At 46.4% G+C, this 26,103-nt stretch overlaps 1 protein-coding gene across 1 annotated transcript in view; it reads right to left on the bottom strand.

Annotated features, from left to right (window-relative positions):
- Positions 1-405: 405 nt before the first annotated feature.
- The window catches only part of LOC138663319 (oocyte zinc finger protein XlCOF22-like), a 60,965-nt gene continuing 35,267 nt past the window's right edge, over positions 406-26,103 (bottom strand). The window contains exon 8 of the mRNA XM_069749495.1: positions 406-2,537. Coding sequence (XP_069605596.1) covers positions 1,336-2,537 — 1,202 coding nt within the window. The 3' untranslated portion in view covers positions 406-1,335. The remainder of the gene's footprint in view (positions 2,538-26,103) is intronic.

Genomic DNA, 26,103 nt, shown 5'->3' with positions numbered 1-26,103 from the left:
CTAAAAAAGCGATTGCACCATGATACATATATCATAAAACCGTGAAGTCATAAAAAAGTAATAAATACACAAAAAGCAAATAAATTTATACAATGTGATTTTCTGAATTTTATTTTTGATATTCTATCTCAATGTTAAAGGGAACCTGTCACCTGAATTTGGCGGGACTGGTTTTGGGTCATATGGGCGGAGTTTTCGGGTGTTTGATACACCCTTTCCTTACTCGCTGGCTGCATGCTGGCTGCAATATTGGATTGAAGTTCATTCTCTGTCCTCCGTAGTACATGCCTGCACAAGGCAAGATTGCTTTGCGCAGGCATGTACTACGGAGGACATAGAATGAACTTCAATCCAATATTGCAGCCAGCATGCAGCCAGCAGGTTAGGAAAGGGTGAATCAAACACCCGAAAACTCCGCCCATATGACCCAAAACCAGTCCCGCCAAATTCAGGTGACAGAGTCCCTTTAAAATTACCTACCCTTAAAACTATAAACTGTCCATGTCTTTGTCAGTGGGCAAACTTACAAATTCAGCAAGGGATCAAATTATTATTTCCTCCACTGTAAGTAATAAAAATAACATTGCACTATATTCACTTCCATGAGCAAATCATCCAGACTATGGTATGGGGTTGAGCAAGCTTCCAACTTACAAACAGATCATGGATGTAGGCGATTTCTTTGCAAACTTATACTTCCATAATTTGAGTAAGAAAGCAAAGACCTGGCCGGCGCCTGCATGCAGCCGAATGCTGCTAGGTAAAAAGTAAGTTTATTCTCACCGGCAGCATTCGGCTTCAAATCAGAGGGATGGCGCTGGTTCAGTCACTGCTCTGAGTACACAGTGCAGTGGCTATAACCACGCCCCAACACTGATTGGCCACCTGCCCCAATGCAGAGCCAGTGTCCGTCAGGTCGGGGGCATGGTTACAGCTGACGTTCTGTATTCTCAGAGCGGTGAATGAACCAGCGCCGTGACATACCTTTGACTAAAACCGGATGCTGCCAAGGAGAATAAAGTTTATTTTCTCCCAGCAGCCTTCGGCTACCTGCAGGTGCTAATCAAGTTAGTAATGCAATTAACCTGCAGATTATGCCCCTATCTGCAGGTTAATAACCTTTTTTTCTGGTGACAGCTTCCCTTTAAGAGTTGCTTTCCAAGCAAAACATTTCACACATTAAGAACATGAAAAAGGCTTCTCCAGTGTGTGAATGCTCTGGTGACGAAGAAGAGATAATTTCTTAACAAAACATTTCCCACATTCTGAACATGAAAAAGGCTTCTCCCCTGTATGGATTCTCTGGTGCTTAACAAAATATGATTTCTGGTTAAATCATTTCTCACAATCTGAATATGAGAATGGCTTCTCCCCTGTGTGGGTTCTCTGGTGGCTATCAAGATGTGCTTTCCGGTTAAAACATTTCCCACATTCTGAACATGAAAAAGGCTTATCCCCTGTGTGGGTCCTCTGGTGCCTATCAAGATGCGCTTTTTGGTTAAAACATTTCCCACATTCTGAACATGAAAAAGGCTTCTCCCCTGTATGAATTCTCTGGTGCTTAACATAATCTGGTTTCTGGTAAAAACACTTCCCACATTCTGAACATGAGAATGGCTTCTCCCCTGTGTGGGTTCTCTGGTGTCTGTTAACATGTGCTTTCCAGTTAAAACATTTCCCACATTCTGAACATGAAAAAGGCTTATCCCCTGTGTGGGTCCTCTGGTGGCTATCAAGATGCGCTTTCCGGTTAAAACATTTCCCACATTCTGAACATAAAAAAGGCTTCTCCCCTGTGTGGGTTATTTGATGCATAACAAGACTACATTTCTGCCTAAAATATTTCCCACATTCAGAACATGAAAATTGCTTCTCCCCTGTGTGAGTTCTCTGATGTTTAACAAGAGTTCCTTTATCTACAAAACATTTCCCACATTCTGAACATGAAAAAGGCTTTTCTCCAGTGTGGGTTCTCTGGTGGCTATCAAGATGTGCTTTCCGGCTAAAACATTTCAGACATTCTGAACATGAGAAAAGCTTCTCCTCTTTATGACTTCTCTGATGTCTCACAAGACTTGATTTCTCTGTAAAATATTTTCCACATTCTGAACATGAAAATGGCTTCTCTCCTGTGTGAATTCTCATGTGACTAGCAAGATTTGATTTCTTGCTAAAACATTTCCTACAAATGGAACAAGAAAATCTTTTCTCTGCTGTGTGAAATTTTTGATGTTTAAGAAAATTCTTTTTGAGGGGAAAACTACTTCCATGTTCTGAACGTGAAAATGGCTTCTTTGCTTTAGGAGCAGTTCTTTTTTTAATGCTTTTTTTGTGAGTTTGATATTCTTTAGCAGTCAGTAATGAATCTGAAGACAGGACCTGTTTCAAAGGATCAGATGTTTGATCTTTGCTGTTAAGGAATGATGGAACATATGGAGTAATGGCATTCTCTTCAATAGAATCCTGGTTAATCTCAAGATCATCTGATTTAAAAAGTGAAGATGTCAGATGTCCCTCTGACCTCCAGGTACAGTCATCTGTCAAGAATAAAATCAATTATTTTTTAATAAAATATCCTTGAATTTTAATTTTTTGACCATTTCTACTTACACTGTTCATAAAAATGACAGGTTATATATAAAAATGAATTCACAAAACAATGGCAGTTCACAGTGTAATAAAAAAAACTCAGCATGAACAAGGATAGCGTGGTGTTCAACTGTTTGTTCATTCTGCCTCACAAATATGGAATAAAAAGCCACCAAACAATGTTATGTAGGTGAAAATAATACCAATACAAGCTTCTACTCATCACGCAAAAAACAATTCCCCACTCAGGTCCATAATTTGTCAATGGAATGAACAGATGTTTCCATAGTGGCTCAAAGGCTGCTAAAAAGCAACATGACTTCCATAAACCAATCCAGCAATATCCACTCTCCTAAAGTCAAATCTCCCCCTCGCTTCTGAGCCTTGCAGTGTGCCCAAACCACATTTATCATCCATGTATTTGCCATTACTATAATGAGAAGAACTTACCGTATATACTCGAGTATAAGCCGAGATTTTCAGCCCAAATTTTTGGGCTGAAAGTGCCCCCCTCGGCTTATACTCGAGTCACGGTAGCGGTGGGGTCGGCGGGTGAGGGGCTGAGGGCGCTGGGGTATACTTACCTAGTCCCAGCGATCCTCGCGCTGTCCCTGCCGTCCCACGGGCTTCGGCGCTGCAGTTTCTTCCTCTCTTCAGCGGTCACGTGGGACCGCTCATTACAGAAATGAATAAGCGGCTCCACCTCCCATAGGGGCGGAGCCGCTTATTCATTTCTCTAATCAGCGGTGCCGGTGACCGCTGATAGAGAAAGAAGCTGCGGCACCGAAGACAGGAGGGGACAGCGCGAGGATCGCCAGGACTAGGTGAGTATAGCATATTCACCTGTCCTCGTTCCAGCCGCCGGGCGCCGATCCATCTTCCCGGCCGACGCCTCCATCTTCCCGGCGTCTCTGCTCTCTGACTGTTCAGGCAGAGGGCGCGATGACGCATACAGTGTGCGCGGCGCCCTCTGCCTGATCAGTCAGAGCAGAGACGCCGGGAAGATGGAGGCGCCGGAACGAGACGCCGGGAGCTGCAATCAAGGGAGGTGAGTATGTGTTTTTTTTTCTTTATTGCGGCAGCGGCGGCACAAATTTATGTGGAACATCTATGGGGCACAGTGAACGGTGCAGAGCACCGTATATGGCACAGCACAGCTATGGGGCACAGTGAACGGTGCAGAGCACCGTATATGGCACAGCACAGCTATGGGGCACAGTGAACGGTGCAGAGCACCGTATATGGCACAGCACAGCTATGTATGGGGCACAGTGAACGGTGCAGAGCACCGTATATGGCACAGCACAGCTATGTATGGGGCACAGTGAACGGTGCAGAGCACCGTATATGGCACAGCACAGCTATGGGGCACAGTGAACGGTGCAGAGCACCGTATATGGCACAGCACAGCTATGGGGCACAGTGAACGGTGCAGAGCACCGTATATGGCACAGCACAGCTATGGGGCACAGTGAACGGTGCAGAGCACCGTATATGGCACAGCACAGCTATGGGGCACAGTGAACGGTGCAGAGCACCGTATATGGCACAGCACAGCTATGTATGGGGCACAGTGAACGGTGCAGAGCACCGTATATGGCACAGCACAGCTATGTATGGGGCACAGTGAACGGTGCAGAGCACCGTATATGGCACAGCACAGCTATGGGGCACAGTGAACGGTGCAGAGCACCGTATATGGCACAGCACAGCTATGGGGCACAGTGAACGGTGCAGAGCACCGTATATGGCACAGCACAGCTATGGGGCACAGTGAACGGTGCAGAGCACCGTATATGGCACAGCACAGCTATGTATGGGGCACAGTGAACGGTGCAGAGCACCGTATATGGCACAGCACAGCTATGTATGGGGCACAGTGAACGGTGCAGAGCACCGTATATGGCACAGCACAGCTATGGGGCACAGTGAACGGTGCAGAGCACCGTATATGGCACAGCTATGGGGCACAGTGAACGGTGCAGAGCACCGTATATGGCACAGCACAGCTATGGGGCACAGTGAACGGTGCAGAGCACCGTATATGGCACAGCACAGCTATGTATGGGGCACAGTGAACGGTGCAGAGCACCGTATATGGCACAGCACAGCTATGTATGGGGCACAGTGAACGGTGCAGAGCACCGTATATGGCACAGCACAGCTATGGGGCACAGTGAACGGTGCAGAGCACCGTATATGGCACAGCTATGGGGCACAGTGAACGGTGCAGAGCACCGTATATGGCACAGCACAGCTATGGGGCACAGTGAACGGTGCAGAGCACCGTATATGGCACAGCTATGGGGCACAGTGAACGGTGCAGAGCACCGTATATGGCACATCTATGGGGCACAATGAACGGTGCAGAGCACCGTATATGGCACAGCTAGGGGGCACAATGAACGGTGCAGAGCACTATATGGTTCACACCTATGGGGAAATATGAACGGTGCAGAGCACTATATGGCACAGCTATGGGGAAATAATGATCTATTTTTATTTTTGAAATTCACCGGTAAATGCTGCATTTCCACCCTAGGCTTATACTCGAGTCAATAAGTTTTCCCAGTTTTTTGTGGCAAAATTAGGGGGGTCGGCTTATACTCGGGTCGGCTTATACTCGAGTATATACGGTACTTAGTTTATGGTGTGTGTGTCTCCTGGAGCACAATCTGGGCAGTATGTGTAGGGAAAAAAATGGCAAATGTGCAATTTTCACTCTCCAACATCCTCTGCATGCTAATTTTCAGAAAGTACCTGTGGAGTCAAAATAGTCACTACTCCTACAGTTGTGGCCAAAAGTATTGACACCCCTGCAATTCTGTCAGATAATACTCAGTTTCTTCCTGAAAATGATTGCAATCACAAATTCTTTGGTATTATTATCTTCATTTAATTTGTCTTAAATGAAAAAACACAAAAGAGAATGAAGCAAAAAGCAAAACATTGATCATTTCACACAAAACTCCAAAAATGGGCCAGACAAAAGTATTGGCACCCTCAGCCTAATACTTGGTTGCACAACCTTTAGCCAAAATAACTGCGACCAACCGCTTCTGGTAACCATCAATGAGTTTCTTACAATGCTCTGCTGGAATTTTAGACCATTCTTCTTTGGCAAACTGCTCCAGGTCCCTGATATTTGAAGGGTGCCTTCTCCAAACTGCCATTTTTAGATCTCTCCACAGGAGTTCTATGGGATTCAGGTCTGGACTCATTGCTGGCCACCTTAGAAGTCTCCAGTGCTTTCTCTCAAACCATTTTCTACTGCTTTTTGAAGTGTGTTTTGGGTCATTGTCCTGCTGGAAGACCCATGACCTCTGAGGGAGACCCAGCTTTCTCACACTGGCCCCTACATTATGCTGCAAAATTTGTTGGTAGTCTTCAGACTTCAGAATGCCATGCACACGGTCAAGTAGTCGAGTGCCAGAGGCAGCAAAGCAACCCCAAAACATCAAGGAACCTCTGCCATGTTTGACTGTAGGGACCGTGTTCTTTTCTTTGAATGCCTCTTTTTTTCTCATGTAAACTCTATGTTGATGCCTTTACCCAAAAAGCTCTACTTTTGTCTCATCTGACCAGAGAACATTTTTCCAAAACGTTTTAGGCTTTTTCAGGTAAGTTTTGGCAAACTCCAGCCTGGCTTTTTTATGTCTCGGGGTAAGAAGTGGGGTCTTCCTGGGTCTCCTACCATACAGTCCCTTTTCATTCAGACGGCGACGGATAGTACGGGTTGACACTGTTGTACCCTCGGACTGAAGGGCAGCTTGAACTTGTTTGGATGTTAGTCGAGGTTCTTTATCCAACATCCACACAATCTTGCGTTGAAATCTCTTGTCAATTTTTCTTTTCCGTCCACATCTGGGGAGGTTAGCCCCAGTGCCATGGGCTTTAAACTTCTTGATGACACTGCGCACGGTAAACACAGGAACATTCAGGTCTTTTGAGATGGACTTGTAGCCTTGAGATTGCTCATGCTTCCTCACAATTTGGTTTCTCAAGTCCTCAGACAATTCTTTGGTCTTCTTTCTTTTCTCCATGCTCAATGTGGTACACACAAGGACAGAGGTTGAGTCAACTTTAATCCATGTCAACTGGGTGCAAGTGCGATTTAGTTATTGCCAACACCTGTTAGGTGCCACAGGTAAGTTACTGGTGCTGTTAATTACACAAATTAGAGAAGCATCACATGATTTTTCGAACAGTACCCATACTTTTGTCCACACCCATTGTCAGGATTCCCCCTGACCGCTGCCACCAATTTGTCACGATTCACACCGTGACCGTCACCCCTACGTCACAGGTTGGGGTGACTTTAGGCCAACAGACGGCTATCACATGTGCAGGGGGGCTTATCTTAGTTATCCCTCCACTGCTAACAATGTGATGAGAAAACACACACAAGGCTATTGACCTCTTAGTTTACAGCAGGGGCTTATTCTAGGTATCCCACCGCTTTTCAATATACCACGAACTGCAGGGATTTATGTATATCCCGCTTACAGTTCCACTTAAGACTTGCAGCTCTCTGGCGCCCCCTTACTCTCAGGTCAGATTAGGTACTGCACCCTGGGTAATTAGTCGCCAGAAAGGCTGCCTGCTATGTACTGGCTATTGGGCACGCTGCAGCGACGCGATAACTACTCCCACTCAGGCAGGAACAATAATTATCAACGCCGCAGTCGCTACAGCATCACTCAACAGTCTGCACACTTATCGCTGCCACCAGCTTCGATTAAACGGGTCCGAAGCTAACCCAACACAGTAGTGTATTTCCCTTCAGAAGACAGGGTAAGTTTAGAGCAGGATGAACGAACTAATATTAAATATTATATCCCATAAAAATAATTAGGCAGTGCTTTATCAAAAATATTTTATAAAGATGTTACAAATGAGACAATTGCAAATATGTACAAGGGTAATTATGAAATAAACAAGGATTACATGAGAAAAAGTAACACTCACATGTTCAAAGCATTGCAGGCAACCATACGTCCCAGCTCATTTGGACGTGTGCAGGGCTCTTCCAGAAGACAAGAAATCAAGAAGAAAGTGACTCCTCAGAGCCTGCCAAACACTTAAAACCTTAAGGCTGTGACATCACAGAAAGGCTGGCTTATCCAGACCCTCCTCTCTCTACATTCTGCCTAAACTTTAAACTATTCTCTCTAATTTCTATAACTTCACTACAAAACATGTCATGGTCCTAACAAACCCATCATTCATCTCAGATTAACGTGGGCATTCTAATGAGATCAAATATGTCCTATCTGGGATACATATTTACAGAGAAATCCCTACTTCTTTACCAGATGGAGTTAGAAGCCCGAGTTTCAAGGGATTGGTAGATACACTGAGTGGGAATACGAATATATATTTTCGTGTTCTTAACGTAAACATGGTGCATAATATCGTACAAAAACCAAACAAAGAATCTTTCATGAATTTTGGAGCCATTTTTCCAGTTCTAGCTGGTGGAAGATTCTAACCTGGTCGTAAATTCCTTTCGGCCATAAAACTCCCCCCAGTACATTGGCAAAGCAGCTCTTGGCTGAGTGAAAGGGAAGGAATTTGAAGCTACAAACTGTTGCAGCATCACTCCAAGAAGGGGGGCTTAGCCCACGCAGGCTAGCAAGAGAACTACTTATGATATTTCATACCATATAGTGACACCCATTTTCATGTTTGGTGTGGAAATACATCCTATTTGGCTTTAGGACAATTATTTTTGTGTTTTTTCATTTAAGACAAATTAAATGAAGATAATACCAAATAATTTGTGTTTGCAATCATTTTCAGGAAGAAACTGAGTATTATCTGATAGAATTGCAGGGGTGTCAATACTTTTGGCCACAACTGTATAGTAATCTATAGGATTCACTGAGGGTTTTATTTTCCAAAAAGGAGTTACTTTATGGGAAATTCTACTGCTCTGGTTTTCTGCCATTTTGTAATATATTAGGGCTTCTGCAAATGGAGTGTCATATCTTCTCTGAGATCTGCTCCTACGATATCTGCTTCTGTCACTATATGTGTTGTCAAAGGTACACAGCCAGAGAGGGGGGGCATGCAGATCCACCTGATGTTATCACTTTGTCAAGGGAATGCAACTCTGCTGACTCCAGTTGTCCGGACAGTATGAAATTGACCAAATGATTGACAGATGAGACCGCAGCTGCTTCCACCACTAGACTAGGCAGGTTATTAGGTAACTAACAGGCAGCATGTGGTATAGACACCCCCGGTTTAAAAGCATGAATTATATGTATAAACCCTTGTACGGTCACTTCCAAATTCACTATAACACAGAAACTACTCGCTGCCACCACCAATAGTTTAGGCTACGTTCAGACTAGCGTTGTGCTAGTCTGCGTCGGCGCCGCGTCGGGCGACACAGCGGCGACGCACGCATCATGCGCCCCTATGTTTAACATGGGGGACGCATGCGTTTTTGCTTGTTGCGTTTTGCGACGCGTGCGTCTTTTTTGCCGCAAGCGTCGGACCAAGAAAACGCAACAAGTTGCATTTTTCTTGCGTCCGATTTTCGGCAAAAATCGACGCACGCGTCGCAAAACGCAGCGTTTTTGCGTGCGTTTTGCCGCGTTTTTCGTGCATTGTGCGTCGCGTCGCCGACGCAGCGGCGCACAACGCTAGTCTGAACGTAGCCTTATACAGGCTGATGGGACACCCATTGCAGATACAGTATGCCTTCGGGGTGCAGCTTACAGAGCAAAAGCAACAGACCTATAAAATGTTATACCGTATATAAGCCGATCCGAGTATAAGCTGAGGCACCTAATTTCGCCACAGAAAACTGGGTAAGGTTATTGACTCGAGTATAAGCCGGGTATGCATTGTCCCCTTATCCCTGTTCTGCTATGTGTGGCTGCCCCCATCCTGTCCTGTTTTGTGTGGCTCCCCTGGTCCCGACATATGCATGGCTCACACCCCCGTCCTACTCACCCTCCTCGCGCCGTTCATACATCTCCATTGTCCTGGCGCCGGCAGCTCTTCCTGAGTTCAGCAGTCCCATGGTACTGCTCATTAAGGTAATGAATATGCGCTCCACGACTATGGGAGTGGAGAAACATGCATATTCATAACCTTAATGAGCGGTACCACGTGACCACTGAGCACAGGAAGAGCAGCCAGCATCGGGACGGAGATGCAGCGACGGTAGCACAAAGAGGGCGAGTATGAAATGTTCTCCTGCCGCTGCTCCCCCTCCCCCGCAGGCTTTCTGGACAATGACTCGTGTATAAGCTGAGGGGGGCATTTTCAGCACCAAAAAATGTGCTGAAAATCTCGGCTTATACACGAGCATATATGGTATTTAATAAGGAAAGATAAGCAGTATTTATAATAAACATACAAAATGGCAACAAAACAATATATACAATTACATAAAATAAAAGGGAAAGCCGAAGAAAATTACTAAACTTAGGCTGGTTTCACATTTGCGTTTAAAAACGCAGCGTTTTAAACGCAAACGCATGTGGTGAAAAAAACGCATGTAAACGCGGTAAAACGCCGCGTTTTTTAGACGCATGCGTTTTTGCATGTTTTATTACAAACGCGGTGTTTTGACGCGTTTACATGCGTTTTTTCATGCATTTGCGTTTTTTAAACGCATGATGAGAAGTGTGTGACAGCTTGCCAATCAAAATCAACAAGAAAACCCACTATAAACAGAAATAGCTAGGGTTAGGGTTTGGATCCCTAGTAACCCTAGGGATCCTAACCCTAATCCAACCCTAATCCTAAGGGATCTTAACCCTAACTCTACCCCTAACCCTAATGGATCCTAACCCTAACCCTACCCCTTAGGGTTAGGGTTAGGATCCCAAGGGTTAGAGGTAGGGTTAGGATCCCTTTATCAATTTTATGGTGTGGGGTGGCTTATCAGTGTTTTTTCTTGTTTTTTTTTATAAAAACTCATGCGTTTTTAACGCAACCAAACGCATGTGCTTAAAAACGCATGCGTTTACATAGACAGCAATACGTTTTTTGCGGCAAAAAAACGCCGCTAAAATTACAATGTTGCATTTCTGCAACACAACGCATGCATACAAAAGACACATGCGGTGGCAAAACGCATGCAAAAAAGCATGCGTTTTTAATGTTAAGTATAGGAAAAAAAATGCATGCTTTTTTTGCGCTAAAACGCAGCGGCAAAAAACGCAAATGTGAAACCAGCCTTAGTCACAGAAATGGCTCAGAGCTTAGCGAAGGGAAGCACTTTGATTGGGAATTGGACAGAACTTGCACAGCGATCCGACAATAACCCAGACCAATGATCTGCTTTTTTATTAGCTCCTAAGTTACGCCCACACATCTCACCTTGATTACCTCATGGGGGGCTATTTGTGAAATGTTTTCAGCTCTTTAAGATTTTAGATATTGACAATATATTTTTAGCATGATTTTACATGCACATAGAGTCCAAATATGACCTGGGTCACAACATCTATAAGAACATTATTCAATTGGAGGGATTCTAATGGCCTCCCGGTGATGTGAATGAATGCATCATGTTATTCTCTTCGTTATGAAAATTTCTCTCATACATATCGGATTGATACCAACCTCAATATTCCTATTTGAACACTGGAGCCGGGCTGACTACAAACTGTGGTATGTGAATAGTAGTTATATGCCTGGGAAGGCACACTTCTCAAATAAACACCTCTCCTTTTGGTATCTCTTTTCCCCTAGAAGACATCTCCTGTTCAATTACCTATACACTACAGGGGTCCTCTGCTTCAATAGAAGTTAAAGCATTATCTCTCACTTTCCATATGTTCCATTGTGAGGTTTTACTTACAAAAGGAGTTTAAATTGTAATTAGTATTCCTTACTTCCTAGCTATATGTAATTCTCCTTCACCACATGTTAATTTGTGAGGGGAGGAGGACATCTCACTGGAGATGTATTAGGGGTTTTAATTTTTCTATGAAACGTGGCTTTATTCATTCTGCTGTTAATGGAGGAGACATTGGAAACAGGGGCTCTCTCCAGCGACTAAGATTATGGTGCTTGGGACCAATAGTACCATCCAGTTTGGCATATGAGTGTGTGTGCTGTCCAGCTGAAGTAATCTGCTCTCTGATTCAGTCATTTGTAAAGCACCCCACCATACTAAAGCTTGCAGCGTATTGTTAGAAGCTGCCAGATACAGCCTTATTCTACTCAAGTTAAAGGTACCTTCACACATAACGATTTCGTTAACGATATCGTTGCAAAGTCACGCTTTTTGTGACGTAGCAACGATATATCGTTAACGAAATCGTTATGTGTGACAGCGACCAACGATCAGGCCCCTGCTGGGAGATCGTTGGTCACTGGGGAATGATCAGGACCTTTTTTTGGTCGCTGATCACCCGCTGTCATCGCTGGATTGGCGTGTGTGACGCCGATCCAGCGATGTGTTCACTGGTAACCAGGGTAAACATCGGGTTACTAAGCGCAGGGCCGCACTTAGTAACCCGATATTTACCCTGGTTACCATTGTAAAAGTTTAAAAAAAAAAAAAACAGTACATACTCACATTCCGATGTCTGTCATGTCCCCCGGCGTCAGCTTCCCTGCACTGACTGTCAGCGTCGGCCGTAAAGCAGAGCACAGCGGTGACGTCACCGCTGTGCTCTGCTTTACGGCCGGCGCTGACACAGTCAGTGCGGGAAGCTGACGGTGGAGGACGTGACAGACATCGGAACGTGAGTATGTACTGTTTTTTTTTTTTTTTACTTTTACAATGGTAACCAGGGTAAATATCGGGTTACTAAGCGCAGCCCTGCACTTAGTAACCCGATGTTTACCCTGGTTACCCGGGGACTTCGGCATCGTTGAAGACAGTTTCAACGATGCCGAAGTCTTTCCCCTGATCGTTGGTCGCTGGAGAGAGCTGTCTGTGTGACAGCTCCCCAGCGACCACACAACGACTTACCAACGATCACGGCCAGGTCGTATCGCTGGTCGTGATCGTTGGTAAGTCGTTTAGTGTAACGGTACCTTAAGTCCTCTGTGCTCAGCTCCAGACTTGTGTAATTAACATAGTAACATAGTTGTTAACCCCTTTACCCCAAGGGTGGTTTGCACGTTAATGACCAGGCCAATTTTTACAATTCTGACCACTGTCCCTTTATGAGGTTATAACTCTGGAACGCTTCAACGGATCCTGGTGATTCTGACATTGTTTTCTCGTGACATATTGTACTTCATAATAGTGGTAAAATTTCTTTGATATTACCTGCGTTTATTTGTGAAAAAAACGGAAATTTGGCGAAAATTTTGACAATTTTGCAATTTTCCAACTTTGAATTTTTATGCAATTAAATCACAGAGATCTGTCACACAAAATACTTAATAAGTAACATTTCCCACATGTCTACTTTACATCAGCACAATTTTGGAACCAAAATTTTTTTTTGTTAGGGAGTTATAAGGGTTAAAAGTTGACGAGCAATTTCTCATTTTTACAACACCATTTTTTTTAGGGACCACATCTCATTTGAAGTCATTTTGAGGGGTCTATATGATAGAAAATACCCATGTCTGACACCATTCTAAAAACTGCACCCCTCAAGGTGCTCAAAACCACATTCAAGAAGTTTATTAACCCTTCAGGTGTTTCACAGGAATGTTTGGAATGTTTAAATAAAAATGAACGTTTAACTTTTTTCACAAGAAATTTATTTCAGCTCCAATTTGTTTTATTTTACCAAGGATAACAGGAGAAAATGGACCCCAAAAATTTGTCCTGAGTACGCTGATACCCCATATGTGGGGGTAAACCACTGTTTGGGCGCATGTGAGAGCTTGAAAGCGAAGGACCGCCGTTTGACTTTACAATGCAAAATGGATAGGAATTGAGATGGGACGCCATGTTGCGTTTGGAGAGCCACTGATGTACCTAAACATTGAAACCCCCCCACAAGTTGACACCATTTTGGAAAGTAGACCCCCTAAGGAACTTATCTAGAGGTGTGGTGAGCACTTTGATCCACCAAGTGCTTCACAGAAGTTTATAATGCAGAGCCGTAAAAATAAAACAAAAATTTTTTCCCACAAAAATTATTTTTTAGCCCCCAGTTTTGTATTTTTCCAAGGGTAAGAGGAGAAATTGGACCCCAAAAGTTGTTGTCCAATTTGTCCTGAGTTCTCTGATACTCCATATGTTGGGGGGAACCACCGTTTGGGCGCATGGCAGAGCTCAGAAGGGAAGGAGCGCCGTTTGGAATGCACACTTAGATGGATTGGTCTGCAGGCGTCACGTTGCATTTGCAGAGCCCTGATGTACCTAAACAGTAGAAACCCCCCACAAGTGACCCCATATTGGAAACTAGACCCCCCAAGGAACTTATCTAGATGTGTTGTGAGAACTTTGAACCCCCAAGTGTTTCACTACAGTTTATAACGCAGAGCCGTGAAAATAAAAAATCTTTTTTTTCCCACAAAAATTATTTTTTAGCCCCCAGTTTTGTATTTTCCCACGGGTAACAGGAGAAGTTGGACCCCAAAAGTTGCTGTCCAATTTGTCCTAAGTACGCTGATACCCCATATGTTATTATTATTATTATTATACATTTTTATAGCGCCATTTATTCCATGGCGCTTTACATGTGAATACGGGGCAAATATAGACAAATACATTAAACATGAGCAGATAACAAGGCACACGAGTACATAAGGAGGGAGGACCCTGCCCGCGAGGGCTCACAGTCTGCAGGGGGTGGGTGAGGATACACTAGGAGAGGGGTAAACCCCTGTTTGGGCACACGGGAGAGCTCGGAAGGGAAGAGCACTGTTTTACTTTTTTAACACAGAATTGGCTGGAATTGAGATCGGACGCCATGTCGCGTTTGGAGAGCCCCTGATGAGCCGTAAAAATAAAAAAAAAAATTTTTCCACAAAAATTATTTTTTAACCCTCAGTTTTGTATTTTCCCAAGGGTAACAGGAGAAATTGGACCCCAAAAGTTGTTGCCCAATTTGTCCTGAGTACGCCGATATCCCATATGTTGGGGTAAACCCCTGTTTGGGCACACGGGAGAGCTCGGAAGGGAAGGGAGCACTGTTTTACTTTTTCAATGCAGAATTGGCTGGAATTGAGATCGGACGCCATGTCACGTTTGGAGATCACCTGATGTGCCTAAACAGTGGAAACCCCCCAATTATTACTGAAACCCTAATCCAAACACACCCCTAACCCTAATCCCAACGGTAACCCTAACCACACCTCTAACCCAGACACACCCCTAACCCTAATCCCAACGGTAACCCTAACCAAACCTCTAACCCAGACACACCCCTAACCCTAATCCCAGCCCTATTCACAACCGTAAATGCAATCCAAACCCTAACCCTAACTTTAGCCCCAACCCTAACCCTAGCCCTAACACTAAGCCTAGCCCTAGCCCTAACCCCAACCCTAACCCTAATGGGAAAATGGAAATAAATACATTTTTTTAACTTTTTAATTTTTCCCTAAGGGAGTGATGAAGGGGGGTTTGATTTACTTTTATAGCAGGTTTTTTAGCGGATTTTTATGATTGGCAGCCGTCACACACTGAAAGACGCTTTTTATTGCAAAAAATATTTTTTGCGTTACCACATTTTGAGAGCTATAATTTTTCCATATTTGAGTCCACAGAGTCATGTGAGGTCTTGTTTTTTGCGGGACGAGTTGACGTTTTTATTGGTAACATTTTTTGATCGCTTTTTATTCCGATTTTGGTGAGGCAGAATTCTCAGAAAACAGCTATTCATGAATTTCTTTTGGGGGAGGCGTTTATACCATTCCGCGTTTGGTAAAATTGATAAAGCAGTTTTATTCTTCGGGTCAGTACGATTACAGCGATATCTCATTTATATCATTTTTTTATGTTTTGGCGCTTTTATATGATAAAAACTATTTTATAGAAAAAATAATTATTTTGGCATCGCTTTATTCTCAGGACTATAACTTTTTAATTTTTTTGCTGATGATGCTGTATGGCGGCTCGTTTTTTGCGGGATAAGATGACGTTTTCAGCGGTACCATGGTTATTTATATCTTTTTGATCGCGTGTTATTCCACTTTTTGTTCGGCGGTATGATAATAAAGCGTTGTTTTTGCCTCGTTTTTTTTTTTTTCTTACGGTGTTTACTGAAGGGGTTAACTAGTGGGGCAGTTTTATAGGTGGGGTCGTTACGGACATGGCGATACTAAATATGTGTAATTTTATTGGTTTTTTTTTATTTAGATAAAGAAATGTATTTATGGGAATAATTATTTTTTTTTCTTTATTTAGGAATTATTTTTTTTATATATATATTTTTTTTTACACGTGTGGAAACTGTTCCAGCAAGACCTACAAATAGCTAAATGGTAATCCTTCCTATGTTAACCCTGCCATGTACCCAGACAGTAGTGCACATCCATATACAGGGTATTGTCGGATTCAAGAGAATGTGGAAAATAATTTGTAAGGTCCATTTGTTTCCTAGAATTCTTTGTGAAGAATTTCAACGTTATCACCACATAAAGTGACACAAGTCAGATTTGAAGAATCGGCTCTGGTTAGATCAGAGTATTTTGGGCACCAACTACTGTAGTCAAAAACTGTGACTATAGACAATAACACATCTACTGAAATGATCAAACTCAACAGTCTTCATCAGTAATAAATGAGTAACAAGTGGTGAAACCTCTCTGGAGTAATTACAGTATGGGGCTCGGTGGCTCTTGGCAATCTAAACTATCGTAAGGGCCAATATTTTCTGTCAGAGGAATTTCAAGAAGAAATGTTAGACATTCATAATAGGATGACCAGCCATAGACAGAATATTAGGAAAGGTGTAATCTGTCTGTTTAGGCATTTCATATTAGAATATAAACAAGATCCCTCCAGATTAAGACTCAATATATTAGAACAAATATCAGGACATGTGTCTAATATGTTCCTGCCGCAGGGCTTGACCATTAATAATCAATAGTCGGCTAATATTTTGCCTGTTACTATTCAGATTCCTCTGAACTATATTCTACACATGGCGACTAAAGGAGACGAATCCCTGCACTAACAAAAGGGATATTTATTATACACAATCAGAAGTCGACCGTAATTAATAACCACTACAAACGCACAATTATATACACAATAATATAGAATTTAACCAACAATAATCTTAATATTTCCCTAATATTATTTCCTTCCCAACTATCTAAATTACACACACACACTTACAGCCTATCACTCTTTTCCTATGGGAAAGGGTTAACAAAAAGCAGTGATACTTAGCAGACTTGAAGATGAGGCTGTTTGGCTGTTGGTTCTTGCAGGGATGAATGGAAGGGGTAAATAGCAAGGGCTGATGAAGGAGGGGGCAGGCAGAAACAGCTGCCTGCAGAACACAGAATAGCACATCTCTGGAGACAGAGCAAGGGGGCAGAAAGGAGAGATGCAGGGACACAGGGGGCAGCCGGACAGGGCAGAAGCTGCTGGGAGAGCAAAGGAGATGCAGGGGCTGGGGCAGGAGAAGAGGGGACGGGGCAGTGAGGGCAGGAGAAGAGAGGATGGGGCAGTGAGGGCAGGAGAAGAGCGGATGGGGCAGTGAGGGCAGGAGAAGAGAGGACGGGGCAGTGAGGGCAGGAGAAGAGAGGACGGGGCAGTGAGGGCAGGAGAAGAGAGGACGGGGCAGTGAGGGCAGGAGAAGAGAGGACGGGGCAGTGAGGGCAGGAGAAGAGGGGACGGGGCAGTGAGGGCAGGAGAAGAGAGGATGGGGCAGTGAGGGCAGGAGAAGAGCGGATGGGGCAGTGAGGGCAGGAGAAGAGAGGACGGGGCAGTGAGGGCAGGAGAAGAGAGGATGGGGCAGTGAGGGCAGGAGAAGAGAGGACGGGGCAGTGAGGGCAGGAGAAGAGAGGATGGGGCAGTGAGGGCAGGAGAAGAGAGGACGGGGCAGTGAGGGCAGGAGAAGAGAGGACGGGGCAGTGAGGGCAGGAGAAGAGAGGACGGGGCAGTGAGGGCAGGAGAAGAGAGGACGGGGCAGTGAGGGCAGGGGGCAGAGAGGTTGGACAGGGCAGAAGCTGCTGGGAGAACAAAGGAGATGCAGGGGCTGGGGCAGGAGAAGAGGGGACGGGGCAGTGAGGGCAGGAGAAGAGAGGATGGGGCAGTGAGGGCAGGAGAAGAGAGGACGGGCAGTGAGGGCAGGAGAAGAGAGGACGGGGCATTGAGGGCAGGAGAAGAGAGGACGGGGCAGTGAGGGCAGGAGAAGAGAGGACGGGGCAGTGAGGGCAGGAGAAGAGAGGATGGGGCAGTGAGGGCAGGAGAAGAGAGGACGGGCAGTGAGGGCCGGAGAGGACGGGGCAGTGAGGGCAGGAGAAGAGAGGACGGGGCAGTGAGGGCAGGAGAAGAGAGGACGGGGCAGTGAGGGCAGGGGGCAGAGAAGAGAGATGCAGGGACATGGGGAGGCCGAACATGGCAGAAGCTGCTGGGAGAGCAAAGTAGATGCAGGGGCTGGTGCAGGAGAAGAGAGGATGGGGCAGTGAGGGCAGGAGAAGAGAGGATGGGGCAGTGAGGGCAGGGGGCAGAGAGGAGAGATGCAGGGACACAGGGGAGGCCACACAGGGCAGAAGCTGATGGGAAAGAAAAAATGCAGGGGCTGGGCAGGAGAAGAGAGGACAGGGCAGTGAGGGCAGAGAGGAGAGATGCAGGGACACAGGGCATGGGGGGGGGGCGGCAGGGCAGGAGCTGCTGGGAGAGCAAAGGAGATGCAGGGGCTGGGGCAGGAGAAGAGAGGATGGGGCAGCGAGGGCAGGGGGCAGAGAAGAGAGATGCAGGGACACAGGGGAGGCTGGACAGGGCAGAAGCTGCTGGGAGAGCAAAGGAGATGCAGGGGCTGGGGCAGGAGAAGAGGACGGGGCAGTGAGGGCAGGAGAAGAGAGAACGGGGCAGTGAGGGCAGGGGGCAGAGAGGACGGGGCAGTGAGGGCAGGGGGCAGAGAGGAGAGATGCAGGGACACGGGGGAGGTCGGACAGGGCAGAAACTGCTGGGAGAGCAAAGGAGATGCAGGGGCTGGTGCAGGAGAAGAGAGGACAGGGCAGTGAGGGCAGGGGGCAGAGAGGAGAGATGCAGGGACACAGGGGAGGCCACACAGGGCAGAAGCTGATGGAAAAGAAAAAATGCAGTGGCTGGGCAGGAGAAGAGAGGACGGGGCAGTGAGCAGAGAAGAAAGATGCAGGGACACGGGGGAGGCTGGACAGGGCAGAAGCTGCTGGGAGAGCAAAGGAGATGCAGGGGCTGGGGCAAGAGAAGAGAGGACGGTGCAGTGAGGGCACGGGGCAGACAGGAGAGATGCAGGGACAAGGGGGAGGCCGGACAGGGCAGAAGCTGCTGGGAGAGCAAAGGAGATGCAGGGGCTGGTGCAGGAGAAGAGCAGACAGGGCAGTGAGGGCAGGAAAAGAGAGCACGGGGCTGTGAGGGAACGGGGCAGAGAGGAGAGATGCAGGGACACGGGGGAGGCTGGACAGGACAGAAGCTGCTGGGAGAGCAAAGGAGATGCAGGGACTGGGGCAAGAGAAGAGAGGACGGGGCAGTGAGGGCACGGGGCAGAGAGGAGAGATGCAGGGACAAGGGGGAGGCCGGACAGGGCAGAAGCTGATGGGAGAGCAAAGGAGATGCAGGGGCTGGTGCAGGAGAAGAGCAGACAGGGCAGTGAGGGCAGGAAAAGAGAGCACGGGGCTGTGAGGGCAGGAGAAGAGAGGACGGGGCAGTGAGGGCAGGGGGCAGAGGGGAGAGATGCAGGGACACAGGGGGCAGCTGGCAGGGCAGAAGCTGCTGGGAGAGCAAAGGAGATGCAGGGGTTGGGGCAGAAGAGAGGACAGGGCAGTGAGGGCAGGGGGCAGAGAGGAGAGATGCAGGGACACAGGGGAGGCCAGACAGGGCGGAAGCTGCTGGGAGAGGAAAGGAGATGCAGGGGCTGGTGCAGGAGAAGAGAGGACGGGGCAGTGAGGGCAGGAGAAGAGAGGATGGGGCAGCGAGGGCAGGGGGCTGAGAGGAGAGATGCAGGGACACGGGGGAGGCCGCACAGGGCGAAAGCTGCTGGGAGAACAAAGGAGATGCAGGGGCTGGTGCAGGAGAAGAGAGGACGGGGCAGTGAGGGCAGGGGGCAGAGAGGAGAGATGCAGGAACACGGGGGAGGCCGGACAGGGCAGAAGCTGTTGGGAGAGGCTGGGCAGGAGAAGAGAGGACGTGGCAGTGAGGGCATGGGGCAGAGAAGAGAGATGCAGGGACATGGGGGGAGGTCGGACAGGGCAGACACTGCTGGGAGAACAAAGGAAATGCAGGGGCTGGTGCAGGAGAAGAGAGGACGGGGCAGTGAGGGCAGGGGAATAGATGATGGGGCAATGAGGGCAGGGGGCAAAGAAGAGAGATGCAGGGACACGGGGGGAGGCCTGTTATGAAAGGCAATTCAGTATCACAATGGACATGGAGGTCAGAGCACATACAGTGATCTGACAATAACCCAAAATAATAGAACGAGCTCTGAGACGTGGGAACTCTGCAGACCGCAATCCCTGATCCTCTCCAAACACAACTAGAGGCAGCCGTGGATTGCGCCTAACGCTACCTATGCAACTCGGCACAGCCTGAGAAACTAACTAGCCTGAAGATAGAAAAAATAAGCCTACCTTGCCTCAGAGAAATACCCCAAAGGAAAAGGCAGCCCCCCACATATAATGACTGTGAGTAAGATGAAAAGACAAACGTAGGGATGAAATAGATTCAGCAAAGTGAAGCCCGATATTCTAGACAGAACGAGGATAGGAAAGATAACTTTGCGGTCTACACAAAACCCTAAAGAAAACCACGCAAAGGGGCAAAAAGACCCTCCGTACCGAACTAACGGCACGGAGGTACACCCTTTGCGTCCCAGAGCTTCCAGCAAAACAAATAGACAAGCTGGACAGAAAAAATAGCAACAAATAGCAAAGAAGCACTTAGCTATGCAGAGCAGCAGGCCACAGGAATGATCCAGAGAAACACAAGTCCAACACTGGAACATTGACAGGAAGCATGAATCAAAGCATTAGGTGGGGTTAAGTAGAGAAGCACCTAACGACCTCACCAGATCACCTGAGTGAGGAAACTCAGAAGCAGCAGTACCAGTTTCCTCCACAAACGGAAGCTCCCAGAGAGAATCAGCCGAAGTACCACTTGTGACCACAGGAGGGAGCTCTGCCACAGAATTCACAACAGAGGCCGGACAGGGCAGAAGCTGCAGGGAGAGCAAAGGAGATGCAGGGGCTGGTGCAGGAGAAGAGAGGATGGGGCAGTGAGGGCAGGAGTAGAGAGGACAGGGCAGCGAGGGCACGGGGCAGAGAAGAGAGCGCAGGAGCACTCCCGCCGGATATTTAAATCTGGCTGTGGCGCGCTCCCGTTTGCCCACGCCCCCACAACCATTTGGCCACGCCCCCGTCTGCACACATGTCGGCAGGGTGCATCCGCTACAATCCTGGCATGCGCACATCCCTGCTCACACCCTGGCATGGCGGCGGGGAGCTTTGAAGTTCTGGATGCCTGTACTGATATGATTATATCAGCACTGTCGCCTGGACCCCTGCGGCAGAACAAAGAATCTCATTGATCGTTTTGACCTGATAGTGTGGCCACCTACTGACATGGTAATTAACCAGGTCAGCATATAGCCACAGACAACAGATGGACATCCAGGGCATGTCTGCATGGCCTATGGAGGGGACATTGCCACATATGGGGGGACATTATAAAAGGGAATATGGGGGAAAAAAAAATCTATCTATCTATCTATCTATCTATCTATCTATCTATCTATCTATCTATCTATCTATCTATCTATCTATCTATCTATCTATCTATCTATCTATCTATCTATCTATCTATCTATCTATCTATCTATCTATCTATCTATCTATCTATCTATCTATCTATCTATCTATCTATCTATCTATGTTCCTGGCTAGAATGCTAATACATATATAAATGTACAACCTTGGGCACTTCCCTTTACAGTTCCAAAGACTTGTGAATGGAGAATCCTCTGGATTTTTAAACTACCCGCACTTAAACCACAGGGCCTGAATAAGAGCATTGACTATGCGACATAATAGGAGTATTTTTTTTTTTTAATAATCCTTAGATATTTTGTTTGTTGCCATGTATGTTTATTTTTCATTATATGTATTTTATTGTGCATCCAATATGCATTTTACATCTATTTGTATTGTTTTGCATAAGAAGAAAGGTTTCAATTCCACCTCTCGTGTCTCCCCTTTTCCTCATAGATTGTAAGCTTGCGAGCAGGGCCCTCATTCCTCTTGGTATCTGTTTTGATCTATGTGTTTATTGTTATGCTGTAATGTCTATTGTCTGTACAAGTCTCCTCTAAAATGTAAAGTGCTGCGGAATATGTCGGCGCTATAGAAATAAAATTATTAATCATTATTAATCCACAATGTATTATTTGTATATGCCTGAGGAAAGAGCAAAATTAAAACAGTTTTTTACATTCATTTGTTTTGCTACCCAATTTTATGGCTCCGCACTTGGCAGCGCTTTTCAAAGCCCTGATTTTTTCCTTCTTCCCATATCAGGGATCTTGGAAGCCAACAGCATCATTACCCTTTGCTTTCTCTAAAAGGCTCATCATAATATATTTCTAACTTTCCAGACAGACACAGGCTCCTATTATTCACATGGTACGTCTTTCAACTAACCCCAGCTTTACCCCAGTGTTATTTATGACTGTGTTTACTTTGGCTTGATTATATGCATCTGGTCCACTCTTAATTCTCTGACCAAGATATGCACAGACCACTCCTCTCTGCTTCACACCTGAATGCACTTTGTAGCACATATATGGCAGAGCTCAAGTCTGCCAAGACTTTAGTCTGCAGTGTGTATCCTTTAAGTGTGAAGATCAGAATTAATTCCAGATTTGAACCAGAAAATAACTGAAGGTAACTGGACACAGTCACTGTAAACAATGTTTGAAGAGGAACTGTTCATCTCCTCTTCAATCCTCCCCATCCATCTCACCACCGCCTCTGAACTGTTCCTCAACATATAATCCTCTGTCTCCAACCACAGACAGCCCCCTCATGCCCTCTCCTGCTCCCACCTGCTAACACTTTGTCTGCTCCTTCTCACTGCTGGTGATATATCTCCAAATCCTGGTTCTCCTCACCAAATCCTCACCGTCACTTCTACCTCCCATTCACATTCTACCACAAATTTCCGTAACCTCTCTAACCTTATACCCATTAGCTCAGCCCCCGCTTCTCCATTCCCACTAACAGGAGCTCTGTGGAACGCTCGCTCTGTCTGCAAGCTTTCCTACATCCATGATCTTTTTATTACTAACAAACTTTTCTTCCTCGCCATCACTGAAACCTGGCTCACCCCTTCTGACACAGCCTCTCCTGCTGCACTTTCATATAGTGGATTCCACCATTCCCACACACCCCGCCCCAGCAGCAAGCATGGTGGAGGGGTTGGTTTTCTCCTGTCAGATAACTGCTCCTTCACCTCAATCCCATTACCACCCTGTTACACTCTCTTACTTTGAGGTGCACTCTGTGCGCATCTACTCCCCCTCCAACCGGGTGTCATTTACCGCCCCACCCCACCCAAGGCCAGCCACCACCTTCTTTGACCACTTCACCACCTGGCTACTGCATTTCCTCTATGCTGATATCCCCACTATCATCTTGGGTAACTTCAACATCCCCATTGACATTTACCTCTCAGCTGCCACTAAACTTCTATCGCTCACTTCCTCCTTCGACCTCACTCAATGGTCTTCTGCAGCCAGTCACAAAGATTGCCATACACTGGACCTCATCTTCACCCGCCTCTACTCCCTATCTAACCTCTCTAACTCACCTCTCCCTCTTTCTGACCACAAAATACTCATTCTCTTCCCTCTCCACTCCTTGTCTACAATCCCCAACCCACAAACTTGCACACCTTCGCAGAAATCTTAAACACCTCAATCTACACTAACTGTCTGAATCCCTTCTCCCTCTTACAGGCATAAGTTCTCTACACAATGCGGATGCCACTGCCACTCTATATAACACCACAATAGCTGTAGTTTTGGAATCGATTGCCCCTTTCACACATACCAAAGCTTGCAGACTCAACAGACAGCCCTGGCACATCAGCCTAACCAAAGAACTGAGGTGAGCTTCCAGGGCTGCTGAGTGGAGATGGAAAAGATCCCACTCCAACGAGCACTTTATTGCATTCAAACAGTCCCTCACTACTTTCAAGGCCAAACTCGCCACAGCTAAACAAACCTACTTCTCATCTCTCATATCCTCACTGTCTCACAACCCTAAACAGTTATTCAACACCTTCAATTTTCTCCTCTGTCCCCCTGCACCTCCTCCCTCCCCACTCATCTTTGCCTCATTTTTCAAGCAGAAGACTGATAACATCAGAGACAGTTTTAGTCAACAACCCCCAGAGCCCTTCCTCCTAACTGCCTAGCCCTCCACCTCCAAAACCAACTTCTCCACCATTACAGAAGATCGACTCTCCACTCTACTCTCAAGATCGCATTTCGCCACCTGTGCACTTGACCCGATCCCATCCCACTTCATCCCAAACCTCACCACAGTCTTCATCCCAACCCTTACCCATCTCTTCCACCTATCACTAACAACTGGTGTTTTCCCCTCAAGCTTTATACATGCCTCAATCACACCTATCCTCAAAAAGCCCTCTCTTGATCCATCCTCTGTATCTAGCTATCGCCCTATATCACTTCTCCCCTATGCCTCAAAACTACTGGAACAACACATCCATCTTGATCTGTCCTCCCACCTCTCTTCTTGCTCCCTCTTCGACCGCTTACAATCTGGCTTCCTGTCACACCACTCCACTGAAACTGCCCTTATTAAGGTCACCAATGACCTCTTAACCGCTAAGAGCAAGCGACAATACTCTGTCCTCCTCTTCCTGGACCTGTCGGCTGCCTTTGACACAGTGGACCATTCCCTATTATTACAGACCCTCTCATCCCTTGGCATCACAGACTTGGCCCTATCCTGGATCTCATCATACCTAACAGACCGGACATTCAGCGTCTCCAACTCGCACACCACCTCCTCCCCTCACCCACTATCTGTCGGCGTCCCGCAAGGTTCAGTCCTAGGGCCCCTGCTCTTCTCCATTTACACCTTTGGCCTGGGACAGCTCATAGAATCTCATGGCTTTCAGTATCATCTCTATGCTGATGACACACAGATCTACATCTCTGGACCAGATATCACCTCCCTACTAACCAGAATCCCTCAATGTCTGTCTGCTATTTCATCCTTCTCCGTTAGATTTCTAAAACTTAACATCGACAAAACAGAATTCATCATCTTTACCCATCTCACGCGACCCCCATAATGGACCTATCCATTAAAGTAAACTGCTGCTCACTCTCCCCAGTCCCAGAAGATCGCTGCCTTGGGGTAATCCTTGACACTGATCTCTCTTTCAAACCACATATACAAGCTCTTTCCAGTTCCTGTCAACTTCAACTCAAACATATTTCACGAATCCGTACATTCATCAACCAAGAATCAGAAAAAACCCTAGTCCATGCCCTTATCATCTCCCACCTTGACTACTACAACCTCCTGCTCTGTGGCCTCCCCTCTAACACTCTCACACCCCTCCAATCTATTCTAAACTCTGCTGCCAGAATAATCCACCTGTCCCCCCCCTCTATTCCCCGGCCTCTCCCCTCTGTCAATCCCTGCACTGGCTCCCCATTACCCAGAGACTCCAGTTCAAAACCCCAACTATGACATACAAAACCATCCACAACCTGTCTCCTCCGTACATCTGTGACCTCGTCTCCCGGTACTTTCCTGCACGCAACCTCCGATCCTCACAAGATCTCCTTCTCTACTCCCCACTTATCTTCTCTTCCCACAATCGCATTCAAGATTTCTCTCGCGCATCACCCCCACTCTGGAACTCTCTACCATAACATATCAGACTCTCGCCTACCATCGAATCCTTCAAAATGAACCTCTTCCGACAAGCCTACAACCTGCAGTAACCACTGATCGACCAAACCGCTGCACGACCAGTTCTACCCTCGCCTATTGTATCCTCACCCATCCCTTGTAGATTGTGAGCCCTCATGGGCACGGTCCTCTCTCCTCCTGTACCAGTTGTGACTTGTATTAAGATTATTGTACTTGTTTTTATTATGTATACCCCTCCTCACATGTAAAGCGCCATGGAATAAATGGCGCTATAAAAATAAATAATAACAACAACATTCTATGTATGTTGTCATTTTACTTTGTAGTTTACACATCTGGGCACGTAAGGGTCAGCATCTTCTAATCCCAGGGGGTAGATGGATCCACCAGGTTGTAAGTTCTATAAATAAAGGGCTTTTAATGCCCAAAGTAATTTGAATAGTTTTGGGTGGAGGAGAATGTTATGGTCTAGAGTCAAAATGGTGATCACACGATTGTGAT

This window comes from Ranitomeya imitator, chromosome 2 (assembly GCF_032444005.1).
Source record: "Ranitomeya imitator isolate aRanImi1 chromosome 2, aRanImi1.pri, whole genome shotgun sequence".
NCBI lineage: Eukaryota > Metazoa > Chordata > Amphibia > Anura > Dendrobatidae > Ranitomeya > Ranitomeya imitator.
The sequence above is the reverse complement of the archived record's forward strand: the minus strand, read 5'-3'. Positions and strand labels throughout refer to the sequence as shown.